At 52.8% G+C, this 25,000-nt stretch overlaps 1 protein-coding gene across 2 annotated transcripts in view; it reads left to right on the forward strand.

The window, feature by feature from the left end:
• Window positions 1–25,000, forward strand: part of LOC144798280 (uncharacterized) — a 2,046,403-nt gene that overhangs the window by 1,252,877 nt on the left and 768,526 nt on the right. For both annotated transcript variants that reach the window (XM_078669053.1, XM_078669055.1), the window contains one exon: window positions 16,815–16,859. In XM_078669053.1, the coding sequence (XP_078525179.1) occupies window positions 16,815–16,859 (45 nt within the window). The remainder of the gene's footprint in view (window positions 1–16,814; window positions 16,860–25,000) is intronic.

Below are 25,000 nucleotides of genomic sequence, written 5' to 3' on the forward strand. Positions count from 1 at the left end.
CCTGGGGTCAGGGGTGGAGGGAGGCCTGGGGTCAGGGTCTGGGTGGAGGCCTGGGGTCAGGGGTGGAGGGAGGCCTGGTGTCTGGGTCTGGGTGGAGGCCTGGGGTCAGGGGTGGAGGGAGGTCTGGGGTCAGGGTCAGGGTGGAGGCCTGGGGTCAGGGGTGGAGGGAGGCCTGGGGTCAGGGTCTGGGTGGAGGCCTGGGGTCAGGGTCTGGGTGGAGGCCTGGGGTCAGGGTCTGGGTGGAGGCCTGGGGTCAGGGGTGGAGGGAGGTCTGGGGTCAGGGTCAGGGTGGAGGCCTGGGGTCAGGGGTGGAGGGAGGCCTGGTGTCGGGGTCTGGGTGGAGGCCTGGTGTCTGGGTCTGGGTGGAGGCCTGGGGTCAGGGGTGGAGGGAGGTCTGGGGTCAGGGGTGGAGGGAGGCCTGGGGGCTGGGTCTGGGTGGAGGCCTGGGGGCTGGGTCTGGGTGGAGGCCTGGTGTCTGGGTCTGGGTGGAGGCCTGGGGTCAGGGTCTGGGTGGAGGCCTGGGGTCAGGGGTGGAGGGATGCCTGGGGTCAGGGGTGGAGGGAGGTCTGGGGTCAGGGTCTGGGTGGAGGCCTGGGGTCAGGGTCTGGGTGGAGGCCTGGGGTCGGGGGCTGGAGGGGCCAAGGGTCGGGGGCTGGAGGGGCCAAGGGTCGGGGGCTGATCGCAAGAGAACGATACTTCATTGAGCAAGTCCCCACCTGTGGGATGCTGTAGATGAGAGGCTAGAGTCCTGGTCCAGTGTAAGACCACAGATGCCTTGTCGGCCCCGTTTACAACGAGCACAATTAACCCCCCCCCCCCATAACCGATCCTTCTTTTATGCTTGTGTCCATTTCATGTTTTAAATCAACACCCAACATTTTTATAGTCGGAACAATATCAATAGTTAAGATGTTATAAAAATTTAGGATAATAACACTGGCAGCCTCAATAATACCCATCTTCACCAGCTGATAACTATTATGGGATAGTAGTTGTACTTTCTCATATTTGAGCTGGTTGGACAGGTACGTAGACAAACCCCCCTTAGCCCTGCCATGTGACCCCCCACTGCTGGTGTAAACATGGTTTTATATCCGCACATATGTATGGGCTCTTAGCCTTGTTTCCTTGAGACCCATGCTATCATACCTATTTACAATGCTTCCCCTTATAGTATTATTTATTTTGGATTTTAGTCCTGCCACGTTCCAGAAAATAAGGCGACATTTTTCCTTCTTTCCAATCGTACTAATAGAATTCCTAGACACAGTACCCACGACTGGAGACCCAACCCTCGCCATATCGCCCATTACAACCAGACCTCTGGATCCTGTCTCCTGCCATGGCTATTTCAGTGTCAAGGATCTACTCGGTCAGTTCCCCCTCTTGGGAAGTGCCTCTCTCCAGGGATACAAGATCTGTATAGTTTGAATCAGCGATCCCTTCACAAGGCATGAATACTTCCGCGTTCACCTTTTCTGTCACTATCTTGTGAAATGCGTTTTACGTTGAGACTGTGGGTATCACTAGTAAGTCAATCAACCGCTTCTAAGCTTGAGAGTAGATCTTTTAAATGTTGGGATATTATAACCATTTAAACCAGGACCTACAGTGCTCCCAAAATAGGGGTTTCCTATTTGGCGTCTTTCAAAGGTCATGTGTGGTGGTCTGGGATAGAAATGTCCTAGTTCCCCTCGTGACTATTCCTCCATCTCCTATTTGAGTTTGCCAACTTTGGAGGTAGGGAATCACATGTTTGTCCCTGAAATTCACTATGACCAGATCTCCCTCTATATCCTTGGTCATATATCCTAGCCACCCCACCCTTCTAACATGTAGAATTTTTCCGTCAATGTTAGGTGGAAGCGGTCTTTTTGTACTTAGCCAAAAGGCTACTTTGTTTTTTAATTCCGGATACCCTTCAATTTTCCCAAATGCAAGCTCAGGCACCCCTGACAGGACACTCACGCAGGGTGCCGCCTCTGGTGGTAAATCAATACGAGTGGTAGTTCTATTTAGTCTGCCCAGGTTGGTGCCTTGTCTGTCTAAGGTTATCTGTTTATTAATCTGCCCTTCTTTAATTGCAGCAATATTTGGTAGGGTAGGTCTAGGGTTAGTGTTGGATCCTGCGTGTTGGGGAATGGTGCTGTTAGCGGGGCCGGTTGACTTGGGATAATAGTTTTCACCGCCCCGTTTATTTTACCCAGGTTAGTTTGAGTAAAATTCTGGGTTTGTGGGTTATCCGCCAATTTTTTAATAAGTACAGCATTTGACTTTATTACCTACTCTATGGTCCCCACCTTCTCCCCTATTCTCTTGACCCACTCTTTCTACTAACGGTAAGATCAGGGATTTCAATAACAATTTTATTTGTCCCAGTAGATCTGAGGGTAGGGTTTGTGCGCGCATTTGTGGCCCTAAATAATCCTTCATATTTCTCGGGGCACAGCTGCTAACCTTCGGGGGACTTGTATGCAGTTTTGCTGACTTCACTAATCTCCCCCTATGCTCAACTCCCCCACGCTTCCTTTTAGAGGATGGGCCCTGTCTGAGTGCAATAGATTGCTAATTATCTTACTATTGGAATAGGTGAAGAGCCTAGAAGACCGTCATCCAATATAATTTGTATACAGGGCTCAATACTTAGATCACCCATGGTCGAATCGCAACTTGCGGCCCTAATTGATCTGCAATCCAACTCGACCGGAGTATCAGTAATATTATTTGGGTCATTTACAACCCCTGATATTGGTGGGGTTCGGGATGAATCAGTTAGTCCCAGGGCAGAGTGTTTATTACATATCGTTTGTGAGAAGTTGGCCTGATATATATTGTTCACTATTCTAGTGAGCACTTTGTATCAGTCCAAACAACCCTTATTGATGATTGGTTGTAAGTCAACCTTATAGACCAGCTATCCTAGTAGCATGGATACGAGCAGTCTAAGGCTAAGACTCTAGAGGGCGTGTTAAGCCAGCTGTTTTACCATCACATTACCCCTTGAACACCCAGTGAAAGGACACCACACAAGTTGTTATGAAAATAAACGTATATTTATTTATAACAAGACTACCCTGGCTCTTTATGAGACAGGGAGCTAAGCACACAACAAAACTCTTACGAAAATACTTTAAGTCGCACAATTTACACAAATGCCCTAGGGGCATGAAAAACCATATACACAAGAAGTGGAATGCGGATTGCTAGCAGGTGAGTAACTAGTCTCACAGACTTTAGAAACGCTAGGCCTACAATACTAAACACTTGGATTAGAAGCAGGAGGCCTGTGGACGTCGTGTGCAGAGTGGGAACTCTCACGCGTAAGGCGGGAAAAAGTCTATGGAAGCTAGCAAAGTTAAAGTTACTGTTCTCGGGCGAAAACAGGGGTGGATCCGAACACTTGGAGTGTTGGACTATGCTGAAGCACCGGAGTACTTCGTTTACCTAGCCCAGGGGCTGCGGCTGCATAGGGTCGAAGTTGCGTCGGAAACCCTCGTTGAATTACCAGGAGCCTGAAGACAGGAATTGCTGGCAGGCGGCCAGTGAAGAAAGTTCGTGGAGATCCAAGCCTGGATCAGGGAAGAAGACCTGAAAGCAGAGGGGACCAAGTTCTGAATCACTAGCCAGTGATTTAGGTGGGCACCAGAGTGGCACCGGACGAGTCACCTCGACCAGGTGAGTGGGCGCTGCTGGGCTCTGCAGTCTCTCGGACCAGGAGGCGTTGTCGGCGACCAGGATGGAGGTGCGAGCTGTCCCACGAAGGTCTCTGCTGTCGACGTCGCTGGACCCAGGATTGGGGCAACAAGTCTTGGCAAATGCAAGGCCCACGCGGTGGACCTAAAATGGAGTCTTGAGTGGACCAGGAGGGTCCAGGGAGCTTCTCTGATGGAGGGAAGCAAGGGCCAGTCTGGAGCAACCAGCCCAGCGGTGTTTGTCGTCGTGGAGCGTCGTAAGAGGGCCACTAGCCAACGGGCAAGTGACCTGGACAACGCAGTGAGCAGCAAAGAGCAGAAGGGCCCCACGCAGATCTCGTGGATGCAGGGGGCTGGACTTCGGTGCTGGAGCTGCTCAGGGTCGGGGCTTCTCTTACCCCAAAGCACTGTCGAGGGTCACTCGGAGGTCGTGCTGGACAAGCGTCGTGCAGTTCTGAAGATGGCCGGTCCCTCGAGGTCTCGTCGCACCCACGGATCACAGCTGAGCTGATGAGGTGGGTTGAGGTCAGAGGTGCCAGGGAAGCCGGTTCTTGTCGTGCTGGAGCAGTCTTGATCCGAAGGAGAGACTGGCAACAAACCGCGAAGCTTGGTTGGTGCCTGCTGCTGCAGGGTGACTACTCCTTAGTCACAAGGGAGAAATCTTGAGAAGAGTCTTGAGTTCTTCGTGAAGGTCGGTTCAGGATTCAAAGATTGATCTAATTTGGAAGGGGGCCAGTTCCTACCTTTATCCTGAAAAAGGGGGCTGGCACGCGACTGAGTCCTGCCCTATGGGTGGGACCAGGAGGGGGGTGGTTACACCCCTCTCCTTTGGCGGGCTTTTCCCCAGCCCAGGGTCTGGAGTGCCCCTGGAACTGGTTCAAGCCGGCCTATGCACAGTGAGCACCGGGGTGCCACTTGCAGTCACCTTCCTCTGAAGCCCTGCCTACCTAGGATACACAAAATCCTGTCTGGGACGGTGCTGGCACCGCCCCTGACAGGAAACCCTTTGTCCTTGCCTCCTGCGCTGGGAGGACTCCCAGCAACAGGAGGGCAGACTTGTGTCTCGGTGGCAGCATCCATTTTGTGGAGCTAAGGCTCTGTCTGACTTTAACCGGGTTTACAGGTTACCAACATGTCGTGTCCCTCTAGAAGGGTGGAATGCTAACCCCGTCGCCAGAATTGGCGAGGGGTTAGTATTCCAATTCGTATGACACCTTACTCGACATGTTTTGATAAAGCGATACCAGAGTTGGCATATAACCGCGAGGATTATAATGCACTTAAGAGTATATGGTATGCGATATCATGGAAACGGCTAAGAGATGGATCCTGAAAGCCGCAGACAGGCTCAGCTCATGCCAGAGCAATATCTCACACGATTCCAAGCACTCTGCCTTCAGGATTGTCAAGGCCTGCCATAGGAGTGACTGATAGGAGATCTGTGTGCCCATTTAGGTTTAGATATAGGAATACTATATCTAAAGCAAAGGGTGAGTACACCACCTTGCCCCAGCTGTCAAGCAGCCAGTTGTGTCTGTTTGGTTAGTCAGCCCAGGGGTGGCGTAATACATGCTGCAGCCCCTGGGAGACCTCTGGGTGCACCTCAGCCCTGGGTACAGGGACTTGGAGAGGGCCCAGTGCCAATTCAGTACCTGGGTACAATTTGGATTAGAGAGAACAGCTAGGCTGTGGGTCTGATTAGCAGGCCCACAGCCAGGGAAAGTCGTAAACCAGTGAAGCAAAAAGCAAAAATCTGGGTGATCATAGGATTGCAGACCCTACTCTCCTACATGACCCCCCCCAAACTTTGGGACAATAAACTAACCTTGACCAGGTGAGTCTTCTTGCTCTAAGTGGAAATACCTGGAGAGCCCATCGGCATTGCCATGATCAGTACCAGGTCTGTGCTCCACTGTAAAATCCATCCCCTGTAGGGAAATGGACCACCTAAGTAGTTTGGGGTTTTCACCCTTCATCTGACTTAGCCATAAGAGGGGCTTATGGTCGGTCTGAACTGTGAAGTGAGTTCCAAACAAGTAGGACCTCAACTTCTTCAGGGCCCATACCACAGCAAAGGCCTCCCTCTCAATAGCTGACCAATTTTTCTCTCTGGGGGTCAGCCTTCTGCTAATAAAAGCAATGGGCTGGTCGTTACCATCAAAATTCAGCTGAGATAGAACAGCTCCCACACCCAACTCAGAAGCATCTGTCTGGACAATGAATGGCTTGGAGTAGTCTGGACTCTTTAGGATAGGTGCTGTGCACATGGCCTGCTTTAGGTCATCAAATGCTTTCTGACAGCTTGCTGTCCACTGAACTTTCTTTGGCATCTTCTTACTTGTCAGGTCATTAAGGGGGGTCACAATGGACCCATAATTTCTGACAAACTTCCTGTAATACCCAGTCAGGCCCAAGAAAGCTCGAACCTGAGTCTGGGTGATTGGAGGAGTCCAGTCCTTGATGGCCTGTATCTTACTCTCCAATGGCTGAACCTGGCCTCCACCTACAAGGTGGCCCAGGTATACAACCTGTGTCTGCCCTATCTGGCACTTAGTGGCCTTGATAGTGAGGCCTGCCTTTTGCAGTGCCTCTAACACTTTCCTCAGGTGGACCAGGTGATCCTCCCAGGTGGAGCTAAAGACCGCAATATCGTCAAGATAAGCTGCACAGAAGTCATCCAGCCCAGTGAGGACTTGATTCACCAACCTTTGGAAGGTGGCAGGTGCATTTTTCAAACCAAAGGGCATTACCAAAAACTGATAATGCCCACCAGGGGTAGAAAATGCTGTCTTGGGTTTGGCTTCCTCAGCTAACCTGATTTGCCAATACACAGCTGTCAAATCAAATGTGCTTAAGTAGTTGGCAGAAGCCAATCTATCAATAAGCTCATCTGCTCTTGGTATTGGGTGGGCATCAGTCTTAGTGACTGCATTGAGGCCTCTGTAGTCTACGCAAAACCTCATCTCTTTCTTACCACCCTGGGTGTGAGGCTTTGGCACTAGAACTACTGGGCTAGCCCAAGGGCTATCTGAGGGCTCAATGACTCCCAGCTCCAACATTTTCTGCACCTCTGTCTTGATGCAGTCTCTGACATGATCAGGCTGTCTGTAGATTTTACTCTTGACAGGCAGACTGTCTCCAGTGTCAACTTCATGGGTACACCAATCAGTTTGGCTGGGTGTCAGAGAATATATGTCTGAAGGATTGTAGAACTTGTCTACAATCCTGTTGCTGATGTTCAGAGAGGCTGCCACAAAAGACAACACCATCTACTGAGCCATCATCAGGATTCTGAGTGAGCAGGTCTGGGAGAGGGTCACTCTCTTCCTCCTGTCCCTCATCTGTGGCCATGAGCAAGCTCATGTCCTTCCTGTCAACATATGCCTTGAGCCTGTTTACATGGAGCACCCTGAGGGGGCTCCTGGGAGTTCCAAGGTCCACCAGGTAGGTAACCTCTCCCTTTTGCTCAATGATTGTGTGGGGCCCAGACCATTTGTCTTTGAGTGCTGCTGGGGCCACTGGCTCCAGCACCCACACCTTCTGTCCAGGCTTGTACACAGTCAGGACAGCCTTCTGGTCATGCCAAGTTTTTGTAGTTCTTGGCTGGCCTCAAGGTTTTTGGATGCCTTTTCCATATACTCAGCCATCCTGGAGCGGAGACCAAGTACATAGTCAACAATGTTTGTTCCAGGCTTTTTGAGAGGTCTCTCCCATCCTTCCTTTACCAAACAAAGGGGTCCTCTTACAGGATGCCCATACAGAAGTTCAAAAGGGCTGTAGCCAACCCCCTTCTGTGGGACCTCTCTGTAAGCAAACAAGAGGCAGGGCATCAGGACATCCCATCTCCTCCTGAGAGGTTCAGGTAGCCCATGAATCATCCCTTTAAGGGTCCTGTTGAACCTTTCAACAAGCCCATTGCACTGTGGGTGATAGGGTGTGGTGAACTTGTAGTTGACACCACATTCCTTCCACATTGCAGTCAGATATCATGACATGAAGTTTGCACCTCTGTCAGCGACCTCCTTAGGGAAGCCCACTCTGGAGAACACTCCAACTAGGGCTCTTGCCACCACAGGTGCTGTAGTGGTCCTAAGGGGATTAGCTTCAGGATACCTGGTGGCATTATCCACCACCACCAGTATAAACTTGTGCCCTGATGCTGTCTGGGGTTCCATTGGACCAACAATGTCAATCCCCACTCTCAAAGGGTACCCCCACCACAGGTAGTGGTATGAGGGGGGCCTTTGTTTGACCACCTGATTTGCCACTGGCTTGGCAGGTGTCACAGGAGCGACAAAACTCCTTTGTATCTTCATTCATATGGGGCCAGTGAAAGTGTGAGACAAGCCTGTCCCACGTCTTTGGCTGGCCCAAGTGACCTGCAAGCGGAATTTCATGGGCCAAGGTGAGAAGGAAACCTCTCAGAGACAAGGGGATGACCAGCCTCCTGGTCATACCAGGCTTGGGGTCTCTTGACTCAGTGTACAGGAGTCCATCATCCCAGTATACCTTGTGGGTACCTTGGGCATTCCCTGCAGCCTCAGCAGCAGCCTGCTGTCTGAGGGGTTCAAGTGAGGGGCAGTCCAACTGAGCCTTACCCAGGTCTTCTCTGGTGGGTCCCCCTGAGCCCAGAAACTAAACCTGATCAGGTTCAAGCTCTTTAGGCTCAGTTTCCCTCAGTTCTTTGAGATCAGCTTCCTCAGAGGCTTGATCCTCAACCTGGGGCAAGGGAGAAGGCAATGCCTTAACTCTACTGCTCCTCTTCTTGGAAGGTGTCTGGTCCATTTTTCCAGGATCCAGCACCTGTTCAGTGGGGCATCTTTTGGCCTGTGACCTAGTCACAGCAAGGACATGTGCTGGCAAGCCTAGCATTTCCATGTGAGTCCTCTGCTCCACTTCTGACCATAGGGATGACTCCAAATCATTGCCCAACAAACAATCTACTGGGAGGTCTGAACTAACAACAACTTTCTTTTGGCCACTTACCCCTCCCCAGGAGAAACTAACAATTGCCATACTATGGTTGGTAGTGACATTGCTAGCATTGGTCACTAGGTAATCTGTACCTAGCATGATTTGTCCAGGGTCCACAAAGTTAGGTGTCACCATTGTGACACTGGCACAAGTGTCCCTGTAGGCCTGAGCCCTTTTTCCATTTATCAAAGGTGTCTGCCTGTATTTACCCAAAGTATTGGGACTTATATCAGGGGACATATCCATATCCCCTGTACAGACCAGGACAGCCTGAGTGAGTGTGCCAACTAAGTTGTCAGACCCCTCAGTTCCCAAGGTTAACCCAACTAATGCCTTGGGAGGTACACTACCACTACTGACTGTACTAGGGGGTGCAGTTGCCTTAGGGGCTGTAGTGGCAGGAGTTTGCCCTCCTCTTTTGGTGCACTCACTAAACCAGTGAGACTTACTTTTACACTACTGGCACCACCTTTTTGACTGGCCTTCTTGAGTCTTCTTCTTCTGGGAAGCCTGACCCCCACCCTCTTTGGTTTGTTGGGGACCTGTCGAAGACTTCTGGTCATTTTGTTCATTCTTGGTATTACCCTTCTGGTCTGCTTTCTTCTGACCACCCTGGTTCTGGTTCTGGTTCTGCTTGATCCTTGTCCTGACCCATTTGTCTGCCTTCTTTCCCAATTCTTGGGGAGAGGTCAGATCTGAATCAACAAGGTGCTGGTGCAACAACTGGTTCTGACAATTATTTAAAATTTGTTCTCTCATCATTAGATTATACAATCCTGTGTAATCTGTAACCTTGCTACCCAGCAACCAGCCCCCCAAAACCTTAGTGGCACAATCCACAAAGTCAGACCAGTCCTGAGACTGAGTTTTCTGGGTGTCTCTGAACAGCAACCTGTACTGCTCAGTGGTTAAACCAAACCCATCAACCAGTGTATTCTTCAGGACCTGGTAATTGTTCGCATCCTCAACTCTCGTAGTGAGGAGCTTATCTCTACCTTTGCCATCAAAGGAGAGCCACAGTATAGCTGCCCACTGACTCTGGGGAATGCACTGCACAGTGCAGGCCCTCTCCAGAGCAGCCATCCATTTCTGGATGTCATCCCCTTGCTTAAAGGGGGGCACTATCTTTGTCAGGTGTTTAGTATCTAAACCCTTCTCTTTATCTCTTGGGAGATTGCTGCCACCAGTGGGAGCTAGCCCACTCATCTGCTGCTCTCTAGCAAAGGCAAGCTTTTCTTTGGCCAGGGCAAGTTCTTCCCTTTCAATCCTCAGAGTAGCCTGTCTCATCCTAGCTTCATGCTCTATTCTCTGGGGGGAAGTCAATCTCCTCTGTGGAGAATTCCTTCTCCTCTGGGAAGAGGCATTAGAGTGCAGAGATCTATTGGAGTCCCTAGAAAGAGATCTATCTCTCCTAACTCCAAGGTTAGGCCTACTTCGGGTCAGTACTGGGGGTCCCCCAGATCCTAGCCCAAGTAAGTCTAAGTTGGCCCTAGGTAGCCTTCTGACTACCTCAAGACCTTTGTCTGCCTCATCCCCAGAGAGTTCCTCGAGTTCCTCCTCCTCAACTGCATTGGCAGTGTTGGGGAGGTCTGGATCCCCAGAGGTTCCCTCTAAGGCTGGCATGTTCTCATGTAACTGAGAAATCTTCCTGGCATCATATGTCTCTAAGAGACCTATCAGAAAGGGAATGGTGGAGTTAGACCCCTGTTTCAGTTTCCTGGAGGTACACACTTGTCTCATCTCCTGGAAACTGAGCTGCATATCTTGAAGTGACCTGTGGAGGGTCAGTGCTCACCAGGGGAGTCTCAGTGGACTCTCCATGGGTAGACATGCTTTTCTAGTGAGATGTAAGTGGTGCACTTACCTACACTATGTTTGCCTACTGATCCCTTGCTAGAGTTGTAGTTTAGGGTGTGCTAAGCCCTAGGAGCTACAACAGCTGGTTCAGTAGAACTCAGAGTATTCTAAGCTAAGTTATATGTACCTCAGTACTTATGTGATCTTTCACAAGATATTCTTAGGATATGTGTGGTAAAACAACAGCAAGCTCAAATCCCAACCGCTGCTCACCAATGTGAGAAGTTGGCCTGATATATAATGTTCACTATTCTAGTGAGCACTCTGTATCAGTCCAAACAACCCTTATTGATTGGTTGTAAGTCAACCTTATAGACCAGCTATCCTAGTAGCATGGATACGAGCAGTCTAAGGCTAAGACTCTAGAGGGTGTGTTAAGCCAGCTGTTTTACCATCACATTACCCCTTGAACACCCAGTGAAAGGACACCACACAAGTTGTTATGAAAATAAAGGTATATTTATTTATAACAAGACTACCCTGGCTCTTTATGAGACAGGGAGCTAAGCACACAACAAAACTCTTACGAAAATACTTTAAGTCGCACAATTTACACAAATGCCCTAGGGGCACGAAAAACCATATACACAAGAAGTGGAATGCGGATTGCTAGCAGGTGAGTAACTAGTCTCACAGACTTTAGAAACGGTAAGCCTACAATACTAAACACTTGGATTAGAAGCAGGAGGCCTGTGGACGTCGTGTGCAGAGTGGGAACTCTCACGCGTAAGGCGGGAAAAAGTCTATGGAAGCTAGCAAAGTTAAAGTTACTGTTCTCGGGCGAACCCGACTAGGTGGGTCGAAAACAGGGGTGGATCCGAACACTTGGAGTGTTGGACTATGCTGAAGCACCGGAGTACTTGGTTTACCTAGCCCAGGGGCTGCGGCTGCATAGGGTCGAAGTTGCGTCGAAAACCCTCGTTGAAGAACCAGGAGCCTGAAGACAGGAATTGCTGGCAGGCGGCCAGTGAAGAAAGTTCGTGGAGATCCAAGCCTGGATCAAGGAAGAAGAAAACCTGAAAGCAGAGGGGACCAAGTTCTGAATCACTAGCCAGTGATTTAGGTGGGCATCTGAGTGGCACCGGACGAAGGCACCTCGACCAGGTGAGTGGGCGCTGCTGGGCTCTACAGTCTCTCGGACCAGGAGGCGTTGTCGGCGACCAGGATGGAGGTGCGAGCTGTCCCACGAAGGTCTCTGCTGTCGACGTCGCTGGACCCAGGATTGGGGCAACAAGTCTTGGCAAATGCAAGGCCCACGCGGTGGACCTAAAATGGAGTCTTGAGTGGACCAGGAGGGTCCAGGGTGCTTCTCTGATGGAGGGAAGCAAGGGCCAGTCTGGAGCAACCAGACCAGCGGTGTTTGTCGTCGTGGAGCGTCGTAAGGGGGCCACTAGCCAACGGGCAAGTGACCTGGACAACGCGGTGAGCAGCAAAGAGCAGAAGGGCCCCACACAGATCTTGTGGATGCAGGGGGGCTGGACTTCGGTGCTGGAGCTGCTCAGGGTCAGGGCTCCTCTTACCCCAAAGCACTCAGTCGAGGGTCACTCGGAGGTCATGCTGGACAAGCGTCGTGCAGTTCTGAAGATGGCCGGTCCCTCGAGGTCTCGTCGCACCCACGGATCACAGCTGAGCTGATGAGGTGGGTTGAGGTCAGAGGTGGGACTGGCAACAAACCGCGAAGCTTGGTTGGTGCCTGCTGCTGCAGGGTGACTACTCCTTAGTCACAAGGGAGAAATCTTGAGAAGAGTCTTGAGTTCTTCGTGAAGAAGGTCGGTTCAGGATTCAAAGATTGATCTAATTTGGAAGGGGGCCAGTTCCCACCTTTATCCTGAAAAAGGGGGCTGGCACGCGACTAAGTCCTGCCCTATGGGTGGGACCAGGAGGGGGGTGGTTACACCCCTCTCCTTTGGCGGGCTTTTCCCCAGCCCAGGGTCTGGAGTGCCCCTGGAACTGGTTCAAGCCGGCCTATGCACAGTGAGCACCGGGGTACCACTTGCAGTCACCTTCCTCTGAAGCCCTGCCTACCTAGGATACACAAAATCCTGTCTGGGACGGTGCTAGCACCGCCCCTGACAGGAAACCCTTTGTCCTTGCCTCCTGTGCTGGGAGGACTCCCAGCAACAGGAGGGCAGACTTGTGTCTCGGTGGCAGCATCCATTTCGTGGAGCTTAGGCTCTGTCTGACTTTAACCGGGTTTACAGGTTACCAACATGTCGTGTCCCTCTAGAAGGGTGGAATGCTAACCCCGTCGCCAGAATTGGCGAGGGGTTAGTATTCCAATTCGTATGACACCTTACTCGACATGTTTTGATAAAGCGATACCAGAGTTGGCATATAACCGCGAGGATTATAATGCACTTAAGAGTATATGGTATGCGATATCATGGAAACGGCTAAGGGATGGATCCCGAAAGCCGCAGACAGGCTCAGCTCATGCCAGAGCACCATCTCACACGATTCCAAGCACTCTGCCTTCAGGATTGTCAAGGCCTGCCATAGGAGTGACTGATAGGAGATCTGTGTGCCCATTTAGGTTTAGATATAGGGATACTATATCTAAAGCAAAGGGTGAGTACACCACCTTGCCCCAGCTGTCAAGCAGCCAGTTGTCTGTTTGGTTAGTCAACCCAGGGGTGGCATAATACATGCTGCAGCCCCTGGGAGACCTTTGGGTGCACCTCAGCCCTGGGTACAGGGACTTCGAGAGGGCCCAGTGCCAATTTAGTACCTGGGTACAATTTGGATTAGAGAGAACAGCTAGGCTGTGGGTCTGATTAGCAGGCCCACAGCCAGGGAAAGTCGTAAACCAGTGAAGCAAAAAGCAAAAATCTGGGTGATCATAGGATTGCAGACCCTACTCTCCTACATCGTTTCTAAGGATAAGCGACGCTCATCCATCGCAATTTCGCGTTCTATGGCTGTTGCCCGCATTAATGATCCAAAGTCCCCTTCAGTGATCCTCCTTGCGAAATAATAGTTTTAGGAACCCCTTTTGCAGCCATCTTATTTGCAGTATGAATACGTTTGACAGGTTAGCAATAAGCACAGAGTGAATAAAAAGGCCTTTAGCCAAGTCTATAGAGTACAGTACTATGTCCATATATCAGACTTTCTTAGTCCAAGGCCAAGAGGGGTGGCCCAGCCCAGCCTCCTCCGGCCAACGACCGCCACAGACGGCCCGCCCTTGACCCGGGCTTCTCCCAGGACGCTCCCGCGATGCGGGAGGAGCGTTGATGTTTTTAGCGGCCGCGAGATTGACCAAATGTGGCGGCGGGGGGGACCAACAGCCAAGGCGGGCCTCAGGCGGCAGGCAAAGCAGTCAGGAACGCATGTCTCTGGCCCCAAGGTAGTGAGCTGCTCTAAGTTCATCATAGCTCCCGCTCCCCTGCTGGAGCGCTGATGTTTTTAGCGCCTTCCGGGCGCGAAAGCGGGCTGAGGTGGGTGAGGCTGCAGGGCAAAGCAAGGGCTCCTGGGGGCTGTAGTCCCCCCGCTCAGCGGCTACCAAGGCGGGCCTCAGGCAGCAGGCAAAGCCGTCAGGAACGCAGGTCTCTGGTTCCAAGGTAGTGAGCTGCTCTAAGTTCGTCAAAGCTCCCTGTTCATGTCAGTAGCGCCTCTGAAGGTGTCATGTTCATGCCTTAGGGACACAGCGTCCAGAAGTCCGTCAGTAGCACCTATGAGGGTGTTCTGTTCATGCCTCAGGGACACAGCGCCTAGAAGTCCGTCAGTAGCACCTCTAAGGGTCAGTGTTGATGCTTCAGGGACATAGTGCCCAGAAGTCCTGCACAGAGTTGTTTCATCCGTAAGTAGCACCTCTGAGGGTGTCCTGTCCATGCCTCAGGGACACAGCGCCCAGAAGTCCATCAGTAGTGCCTCTGAGGGTCAGTGTTCATGGCTCAGGGACACAGCGCCCAGAAGTCCATCATTAGTGCCACAGAGGGTCAGTGTTCATGCCTCAGAGATACAGCGCCCAGAAGTCTGTCACAAGCGCCTCGGAGGGTGTCATGTTCATGCTTCAGGGACACAGCGCCCAGAAGTCTGTCAGAAGCGCCTCTGTGGAGTCATGTTGGGGTCAGAGTTCCTACCTCAGGGACACAGTGCCCAGAAGTCCGGCCCGGGAACCAATCAGGAGGCGGCTGGTAAGGGGCCCAGCCACAGCGTCCAATCGCGGGGCAAGTCCTGGGGGGGCGCGGCAGCCGAAGCTGATCTCTAGGCAGCTCACTAAACAATCAGGCCTCAGGAGCCAATCGGAGGCTCTCTTTTCCCTAGGCAGGGGCGCTGGCCAATCAGTGCGAGGCACAGGGGATGGACGCGTCCGGCACCCCAGGCCCAGCGATGCTCTCTGGCTTCTCCCGCTTCCGTGGCCGGCTTGGGTCTTCCGAACGCATCGGCGGCGACACCAGCAATAGCGGGCACCTCCACGAAGGGGCGCTGGGCCGCGGCGGTGATTGGGCAATTTAGCACCCCCAGGTCACAGCGCTATCGAACAAGTACCAGATGGCAGCAATCATGCGTGGTAGGCACTCGCGGGGGGGGGGGGTGCAAACACAGCACTCAGTTTTCTGGCCCGCACGGCGGTACTTAATTTCTCTTAGCCAGCGAGGGGTAGGCACCCGCCTATAAGTTATTCATGAAGTGGGGTGGGCACCCGCTAGGGCCATAATCACATGGCTCTCCTTGGCGGCAAGCTCCTCACCTCCTGGGGTCATGGAGAATAGCACTTGCCAGGCTCTAGGCAACCCCACCAGCCTCAGGGGCCACCGGCAGTGCTTCTCTTCCTCAGGTCAGCGCCTACTTAGCACAGCGCCAGCAGGAGGGCAGCAAATATTTCAGCCTAGCGCTTTAGCACACAGCGCTTCTTCTAGGCCCAGCGCTTCCAGGCACGCAGCGAAAGGGGGGGGGGCGGACAGTCCCGGCAGCAAACCCCAGGGTAACACTCCTCACCTCTTGGGGGGAGTCCGAGGTGCTCCTTCCCTTCCAGGAGCTTTTGGGCGCAGCTTCAGTGGCCTAGGAGGGCCCTCCTTCAGGGGGCCGGAGGACAGAGAAGCAGGCACTACTGTGGGCTTCATCAAAACAGGGCCGTAGGCTGACCCCATCCTCCACTGCAGCATGGCCCTCCTGAACAGCAGCCTGAACTCCTGAAGTGGGACTTCCACTAGCCCTGGGTACAGTAGAGGGGTGATGGATGGGTGCAGGGTCCAGCACACAGGCCCCAGTGGCGGTATCCCCTGGCAGCAGGTCCCCTCGCGTTCCTGTCCCAGCTCTCTCTGCACATGGTGGCGCAGCCCCCTTATTTATACCCTCCTCTCCCCACCTCCCAGAGCGCCAGCAGCTTCTGGAATAATATGGCTAACTGGTTTAAACTGACTATGGGGGAGGAGTAGAGCACCTTGGGTGCCAGGCTTCCCTCCAAATGCTTGGTTGGCTGGGTACCTAACAACTAGGCCGCTAACCTACTGCAGTCAGGTGGCCCAACACATAGCCTTGGCAGCCATTTCAAATGCAGCATTTCATCAGGGGACATTTTCATGAGGGGGTTCACAAGTGCACACACCATGGCGTCACATTTAACATTAACCAGGGCATCTCATACCACATATGGCCTATACAGTAACCTTTACCATGGGGGAGACATCTTTAAATTAAGGGGGCGAAAAGCGAAAAATTTCAGGGAAGCGGGCCAAGTCCAACAATGGGGATTTGTGAGTTTGGTGCTGAATGAAATCTGTGAGGATGAGATGTTGCTCTGTCTAAGGTAAGATGTGCCGATGTTACTTCCTGGCTGCTTCCAAAGACGGGGTAGGGTTATACCGGAGTTTGCAGACAGAAGAAATGAAGCAGATGGAACTTTACCCCTTCCAAGATTAGCGTCTCGACCATAGCTGCGATCATGCAGAAACTATTTCATAGATTGAAATATGGAGTGGAAGTGTGTTGCAGTGTTCACCGAGGGTAAAAGCCTGTCTTCCAGAGAGAAGAGGCATTATGTGCTCGGTTTCCATGAGGGAGACCACCAGGGTCTGCTTAAAAGGGTCCCCCCGTGTGAACATATGTAGAGATTGAACCTACATGAAATCTTCCAAGTAGACTACACAAGATACCCAAAGATTTACAAAAAGAGGGGTTGAGATATAGAAACCGCGTCCTTCACTCGTAGTGATTTCACAACTGCAAAATGCGTGACTATCCTGTAGGAATGCAATTACAATTCAAAGTAACTAATGTGCAGTCTATTAACTAATCAGTATTGGATACTGTTGGTAGAACTATTAACCTTTCTCCTTTTTAATGCAGGTGGAATCAACGAAGCCTTTACACTCAACTGGAGCAACAACACAGGTAAGTTTTCGCTTATTGTTCTAATTATTTAAACCTAAGACTCTTTGAAAAATGTCATTTTCTAAAAGAATCCTTTGAATACGAAACATGAGTGCTATTTGGGGTCTGAGCAGCGGAAACAAAGTTTTGAACTACTACGTAGTGTCTTTATATATTTTGAAGTTTGCTCCCAGAGCTGTACTTGCGTCACTGGAACTGGCTTGACTAATCTTTCAACTCTGGAAAGAAGCTGCTGGTGCAAGGACAGCTCGTGAATCTTCTGCCTCAGAACTCCTTTGAAAGGAGCTGAAAGAGTACTACAGACTGTTTAACAAAACAAAACAACGGGGCTGGGTGGAGCTGGCGGTGTCAGGGCGGGCTGAGTGGAGCTGGTGGTGTCAGGGTGGTGCTGTGCGGAGCTGGCGGTGCTGGACAGAGCTGGCGGTGTCAGGGTGGGGCTGGCGGTGTCAGGGCGGGGCTGGGCGGAGCTGGCGGTGTCAGGGCGGGCTGGGCGGAGCTGGCGGTGTCAGGGCGGGGCTGGCGGTGTCAGGGCGGGGCTGGCGGTGTCAGGGCGGGGCTGGCGGTGTCAGGGCGGGGCTGGCGGTGTCAGGGCGGGGCTGGCGGTGTCAGGGCGGGGCTGGCGGTGTCAGGGCGGGGCTGGCGGTGTCAGGGCGGGGCTGGGTGGATCTGGCGGTGTCAGGGTGGTGCTGGGCGGAGCTGGCGGTGCTGGACAGAGCTGGCGGTGTCAGGGCGGGGCTGGGGGGAGCTGGCGGTGTCAGGGCGGGGCTGGGCGGAGCTGGCGGTGTCAGGGCGGGGCTGGGCGGAGCTGGCGGGGCTGGGCGAAGCTGGCGGGGCTGGGCGGAGCTGGCGGTGTCAGGGCGGGGCTGGCGGTGTCAGGGCGGGGCTGGCGGTGTCAGGGCGGGGCTGGCGGTGGCAGGGAGGGGCTGGCGGTGGCAGGGAGGGGCTGGGTGGAGCTGGAGGTGTCAGGGCGGAGCTGGCAGTGTCAGGGCGGGGCTGGGCGGAGCTGGGGGTGTCTGGGCTGGGGGGAGCTGGCGTTGTCGGGCGGGGCTGGCAGAGGTGTCGGGGCGTGACTGGCAGTGGTGGATCTGGCGGTGGCGGGCTGGGTGGAGCTGGAGGTGTCAGGGCGGAGCTGGCAGTGTCAGGGTGGGGCTGAGTGGAGCTGGCGGGGCTGGTGAGGCTGGTGGGGCTGGGCGGAGCTGACTGTGTCAGGGCGGGGCCATGTGGGGCTGACGGTCAGGGCGGGGCTGGCGGTCAGGGCTGGCGGTGTCAGGGCGGGGCTGGCGGTGCACAGGGCGGGGCTGTAAATGTGCAGGGCTGGCGGTGCACAGGGCTGGCGGTGCACAGGGCTGGCGGTGCCCAGGGCTGGCGGTGCCCAGGGCTGGCGGTGCCCAGGGCTGGCGGTGCCCAGGGCTGGCGGTGCCCAGGGCTGGCGGTGCCCAGGGCTGGCGGTGCCCAGGGCTGGCGGTGCCCAGGGCTGGCGGTGCCCAGGGCTGGCGGTGCCCAGGGCTGGCGGTGCCCAGGGCTGGCGGTGCCCAGGGCTGGCGGTGCCCAGGGCTGGCGGTGTCCATGGCTGGCGGTGTCCATGGCTGGCGGTGTCCATGGCTGGCGGTGTCCATGGCTGGCGGTGTCCATGGCTGGCGGTGTCCATGGCTGGCGGTGTCCATGGCTGGCGGTGTCCATGGCTGGCGGTGTCCATGGCTGGCGGTGTCCATGGCTGGCGGTGTCCATGGCTGGCGGTGTCCATGGCTGGCGGTGTCCCCGGCTGGCGGTGTCCCCGGCTGGCGGTGTCCCCGGCTGGCGGTGTCCCCGGCTGGCGGTGTCCCCGGCTGGCGGTGTCCCCGGCTGGCGGTGTCCCCGGCTGGCGGTGTCCCCGGCTGGCGGTGTCCCCGGCTGGCGGTGTCCCCGGCTGGCGGTGTCCCCGGCTGGCGGTGTCCCCGGCTGGCGGTGTCCCCGGCTGGCGGTGTCCCCGGCTGGCGGTGTCCCCGGCTGGCGGTGTCCCCGGCTGGCGGTGTCCCCGGCTGGCGGTGTCCCCGGCTGGCGGTGTCCCCGGCTGGCGGTGTCCCCGGCTGGCGGTGTCCCCGGCTGGCGGTGTCCCCGGCTGGCGGTGTCCCCGGCTGGCGGTGTCCCCGGCTGGCGGTGTCCCCGGCTGGCGGTGTCCCCGGCTGGCGGTGTCCCCGGCTGGCAGAGTACATGGTTGGAAATGCGTACAGCTGGATGTGCACAGGGCTGAAAATGCACAGGGCTGGCAATGAGCAGGGCTGGCAATGTTATGGGCTGAAAGTGCACATGGGTGGTGTTGGACTTGGCCCTCTTGGCAGGGTCATCCCTGAACTTTTTGCCTTCCTCCAATAGTGTCTGACCTGTTTTGTTGGTTTAATGACTGTGGGCACTTTACCACTGCTGACCAGTGCTAAAGTGCATATGCTCTCCCTACAGTAAATTGTTGTGATTGGATTCAATGATTGGCTTATTGGGTTTGTCAGTCCCCTGTAAACTGCACCAGGAGTGCCAGGGCTTGTACATACAAATGCTGCTGGTGGGCTTGCAGCACTGGTTGTGCCACCCACAGAAGCAGCCTTTTAAAATGTGTCTAGGGTCTGCCATTATAGAACCTGTGTGCAGTCTGGTACTGTCATGTTGACTGCGCAAGTGCACCCACTTGCCAGCCTCTAAACCTTTCCTTTAATTCATGTGAGTCACCCCTAGGGTAGGCCCAATGGCAGGGTGCATTGTAAGCATAAGGTAGGACAAGCCCTGATGTGTGTGGCATGTCCTAATAGTGAATTACAGCCATTTTCGTTTTTCACTATTGGAAGGCTACCTGTTCTCATAGGCCAGAATGGGCTGCTGGAATTATTACACTCTATAATCCCAGCAGGCTCAGGGAACATGGTAGAAAGTCATGTTTCGAATACCTGAACTCAGAATAATAAAATACTTCTTTTAGTAAAGTTTATTTTAATATCCTGTGTTTGCAAATGCTACTTTTAGAAAGCTAGCATTTGCTTGCCTAACCATTTCAGCCCGCCCCGCCTCTGCTAGGATGTGTATCTGACTGTCTGGGATATGTGAGTGATAGGGCTGTGGATTTCCATGGGACAGGCTGGGATTGACAGGCGGTGAATTGAGAGATTACACCAGGATGGGTGGGCGGAGTGCCCCTTGACCCTGAATAGGGCTGTGCTCTGCCACCACAATTCTGGCTCCGCCCCCTGGGGAGCGACTGATGACTCTGCCCTGCACCTGGTCCAGGAAGAGGGAAGACTGCCAACAGAGTGCTCCTGACTGTACTTGTCATCACAATGCTGGCCCTACCTCCTGCGGAGCACTTGTGCATCTTAAACAATCTCCAAGGGCTTGCTTGTGAACTTGCCCCTGAACTGCAACCCAGGAACAGTGGGCACTACCCCTCCCTTTGAAGAAGGAAGAAGGAAGCTGCTGCTGGTGTTATCTCCCCCTTCAGCGCTGACCCTGGAGACCTGAGTGCGACTGGGAATATGTCCCGCACTCTGAGAGCCTGTGCCCCCTTCCCGCTGAGCAAAGTGACCTCTGACTGCGCCGCACCTAGCATCGTAAAGGCCTGCCACGCCTGGCCTGAGCACCGCGACCTGCTGCAACCTCGAGCCGGAGCTCACACCGCAAGAACGGACCTTCCGGTCCAAACAAGGTGAGTCTGTGGCCCCGAGCTGTAGAACACACCGTGAAGACTGGCTTCACCTGATCTTGCCTCTCCAGGATGATGCCCTGCTGACGGCGCCACGCCACTGGATTCTCCTCGAGCCGCCACCCCCTCCCTCTTCAAAACCGGGACGGACGCCGAGGTCAAGAGCTGCCCAACAACGCATCGCTGCCCTCCGAGAAGCGGAACCTGCTGGGCATTCGAGCCGTAGCTCACCAAGAAGGAAGACCGCACCGCGACGTGGGACGTCCCCTCTATGCCTCCTTTTGTCCGCCCCAACCCCCGAGACCAAAGGTACTGTAAATTGAAGCGCGGTACGAATCGCACTCTCACTACGATTCGCACAGCCTGTGTGCATTGAGGCCCCTGGTACTCCTCGAACTGTGCGCTGTCCCGCTGTCCATTGTGAACGCCTGTGCCCCAACAGCCGCGGTACGAGTCGCACAAGCATAGTACGACTCGTACCCCTTGTATTGCAATGGCCGCGTCGTACGCGTCTAACTTGAGGCGCGTCAACTTTTGAGTCATATAATCCCTTTCAAGTCTGGAACATTACATTTAAGAACTGGCATTTTTAAGAGTAACTGGAACCGTTTTTGAAACCTAAAGACTGTACTTACAAGCCTGCTTGAGAATTTATATATAAAGCATATATTTTTACAAAATAACCAGCTTTGTGTCTGTGTGGTGGGTTGATGCTTCATTGTGTTATAACAAATGCTTAACCCTGTGTACGCTGGAGTTAAGCCTTGTCTGCTTGCTCCACGCCACCTAGAGGGTGAGCAGGGGTTATTTCTAGGAGTAAGTCCTTTGCCCTGACTTAGAGGAGAAGGTCCTTGCTTGTCAAGTGCATACCTGTCCCAACGAGAGACCCCCAATTCTAACAGGTGGCCGTGCACATGGGTGGCAGTGCACACAGGTGGAAATGCACAGGCCTTGCAGTGTGCAGGGCTGCATGTGCTCTCAGCAGGCTGGGCTTGCGTCTCTATGGCTGTTTCTCTTTAAGGCTACCTGTCAGCACAGGGTCCCCTGCACGGTGCAACCCTCCAAATAATTCGAGCTTCCAGTGCACAGACAGACTAGTGCACAAGTGGAACCGTCTGGAGGACTGCAGTACACAGTGCAGCTTATGCTCGGGGCTGGCTGCACAGTTTTCTTGCACAGGGAGACTTCAGTGCAGCGCTACCTGTACACATAGCTAGCATAGTGCAAAGCTGCCTGTAAGGCTCAGTGCAAAGAACTAGCGGTCCATAACACCTGCTGTGCATGGATCTGCCTCTGTAACAATGCTTGAGGGCACACCTGCTTCCTGGGCTATCGTGCACAGAGCTAACACTGAATGCACAAACTCACAAAAGCACAGAAGAGCAGTCGTGCACGGGATTGCGAGTGTGCAGGAATGCGAGTGTGCACGGCACCCCGCAGGACTGTTCACATGCACAGGAGCTGTCCTGGCTCAGACAGTAAATCTTTCAGCAATATGGCGGCCTTTGCACAAGGTTGTTAGTGTGCATTGTTGCCAGGGAACTGTGCTGCCTGCAGTACTGGGCAGTGCTTGAAATGGGAAAATAGAAGTGCAGGCACCTTGTACCAGAGTATCTGCTTGTTTCTGAGAAGTGCTGTGCTCTCCAATTCAAACTAGTACATCTCTCTTGAGAAGTGCTGGAGGTCTCCAATTCAAACTAGTACATCTCTCTTGGGAAGTGACTGTGCTCTCCAATTCAAACTAGTAAATCTCTCTTGAGAAGTGCCAGTGTTCTCCAATTCAAACTAGTAAATCTCTTTAGAAGAGCAGGTGTCCTCCAATTCAAACTAGTACATCTCTCCCGAAGTGCTGGCACTCTCCAGTTCAAACTAGTACATCTCTCTCGAAGTGCTGGCACTCTCCAGTTCAAACTAGTACATCTCTCTCGAAGTGCCGGTGCTCTCCAGTTCAAACTAGTACATCTCTCTCGAAGTGCTGGCGCGCTCCAGTTCAAACTAGTACATCTCTCTTGAGAAGTGCCAGAGCTCTCCAATTCAAACTAGTACATCTAATGGAGTTCTGGACTTTTTTGGTTCCGTCCAGAGGTGTCAGGGACAACACCCGAAGACCCCGGAGTTCAACCTGTCTTGGTACACAAATAAACAGAAACACGGGCTTCTCGATGGTGGCGTCAAAGACCAAAGGTTTATTACTGCAGGGACACAGAAGTCACAGAAACTACACATGGGCAGTATCTAGGAGCCTGTTCGATTTGTACAAAGAGGGTTGTTCCTTATATACTAAATATTGGGCTTCAGGCAAATTCTTTACATGTTACCACAGTTCTAAACATTCGTGTCTTATACAATAAATATTTGGCGTTGCACAGGAATCGTCAACAGTATCTGATGTCAAAACATTACAAATGAGGGGTTCCCACTAGTCCATCATAATCCCATGTCAATTCTTCATTCAAGACCCGGACCGCCTCATCGTAAATTTCGTTACCACCCCCTACTAAAGGCCCAGAAGGAAAGGAGCAGAGCCAGGTGTGGAAGATAGAAAGACAGGATAAGAAATGTTTGTGGGTCGTAAATGGGCACGGTTACCAGCTTCGGCCGCCTAATCATGATCAGGCCAACGAACACAAGAACCAGTATAGCAGGACTGGCCTCAGGCTGGGGAGGCAGCTCTTGCCGAGTCATGCTGCCACAGCGTTGCTGGCCTAAGGTGCACGTGTCACTTGCAAGGTGATTCGCCGGCCAAAGCCTACGTGTCCTGTAATGAAAAGAGGTCATTGCGTGTCCATTGACTATGTGAGGGCAAGGAATACAAAATGGCTTCCGTGTTCTAAGATGGATGCCATGGGTAGATCACAAATGTGTTGGTAACAGGAGTGCTCTTGCTCGTAGCATAGCGAAAACACCAGGATATACTAAATGGATCATTTGCGGTTCACCGATACCAAAATTATGTATTTACGACAATGTTACAAACACGAGTAAAATCGTCATGGAACCTCAGACCCTCCTTTTGCCCTTACATAGGCAATTACTCAGTCTATATCAGAGTCAGAGTCCATTTCTATGCTCATTAGGTCAGCGACATGTCGTTGTATCATCATCCTGCCTCGTGCCTTTTCTCCTAATGCAGGTGGTTTCCTGAAACAGGTTGCAGCGCAGAGACTACACAGAGCGGGACCACACTGGATAATAAGACAGCACGAGAACAGAAATACTAGGATGACACCAATAACCATCAGAACCTTCCATCCCCACGCTGATACCAGAGTCCAAAACCACTCCATGAAGGACCAGTTTCCCTTATCTACGTGTATAGAGTCGGAAATCTTGTGTAGCTTAGAGATTGCTTCATAGACTGTTGGAGCATTATTAGGAATAAAGACACAGCAGCTCGATTGGATCATTCTGCATACCCCACCTCGATCTGCAAGTATTACGTCTAGAACCATACGATTCTGCAACGTCATGAGACGATCCGCCTGAAGCTCAGCTGTTAAGTTACTAAGAGCACCTGCAGTTTCTGTAATAGTAGATTCAACTACCCGTGTTAGTTGGCGAAGATTTCTACTATTGGCCATAGGCCCCCAAAACGGAAGGAAACCTTTGAAGAAGTCTCCAGCTTCTTGACCAGCGGTATCTTCCTTGCTGAAGACACCTCTTGCTAATCTGGGTTTATGATAATCTGAAGAAGCAGTGTATGTCGGGGGTAACAATCGAGCAATATAACATGAACCTGAAAAGTCAGCAGGCAGCCATGTATATGCTCTGTCCTGACAAATGAAGTAGGTACCCCTAGCAGTCAGAAAGGCAGGGGAGGAGTTAGACGGAAATACGTAAGTCTCAACGCACTCACTCTTCCCTAGCTGAGCTCTCGGATTTCTCCCATTTCCTTGCAAACAGACCTGACCTCGGTGAGGCACGACCCAAACTGAAGTGGAGCTTTTACGCTTGCTTTCTCCCAAACTAAGGCGATACTCTGTAGAGTTCCAACTCAGATACACCAGTAATTCATCTCTAGGATAAGATGGAGTATTATTGACGTCTTTAATCATATCAATAATTCCCTGGACTAAAGCTTTGTTGGCTGAGTTGTATTTAGTGGACCGTGGTGGACGCGGAGGATAGGTCTCAAGGGCATAAGAAAAAATGGTCTGAAAGGCCTGAAATGATCCATTATAGCTAAAAGGCAAGACTAGATAGGGAATGCCTTTATCCATAGTGTGAGGTATCAAGCCACACACCCAGCAGTTTGTAGTATTAACTATCAGTTGGTGTTGATGCAAGAGCTGTACAAATGTATTATTAATAAATTCTGAGCGTCGAGCTTGTTCGTGTTCAGGAAATGAGTGAAAAGAATGCATAGAAGAAACCGTAGAAGTAGTAGGATCAAGGGGAGGTACTGTAGCTATTGGCACAAATATCAAATGTACGCCAAAGACGATTCCACCCACCAGCGTCATCAAAACAATTAAAA

This window comes from Lissotriton helveticus, chromosome 12 (assembly GCF_964261635.1).
Source record: "Lissotriton helveticus chromosome 12, aLisHel1.1, whole genome shotgun sequence".
Classification (NCBI taxonomy): domain Eukaryota; kingdom Metazoa; phylum Chordata; class Amphibia; order Caudata; family Salamandridae; genus Lissotriton; species Lissotriton helveticus.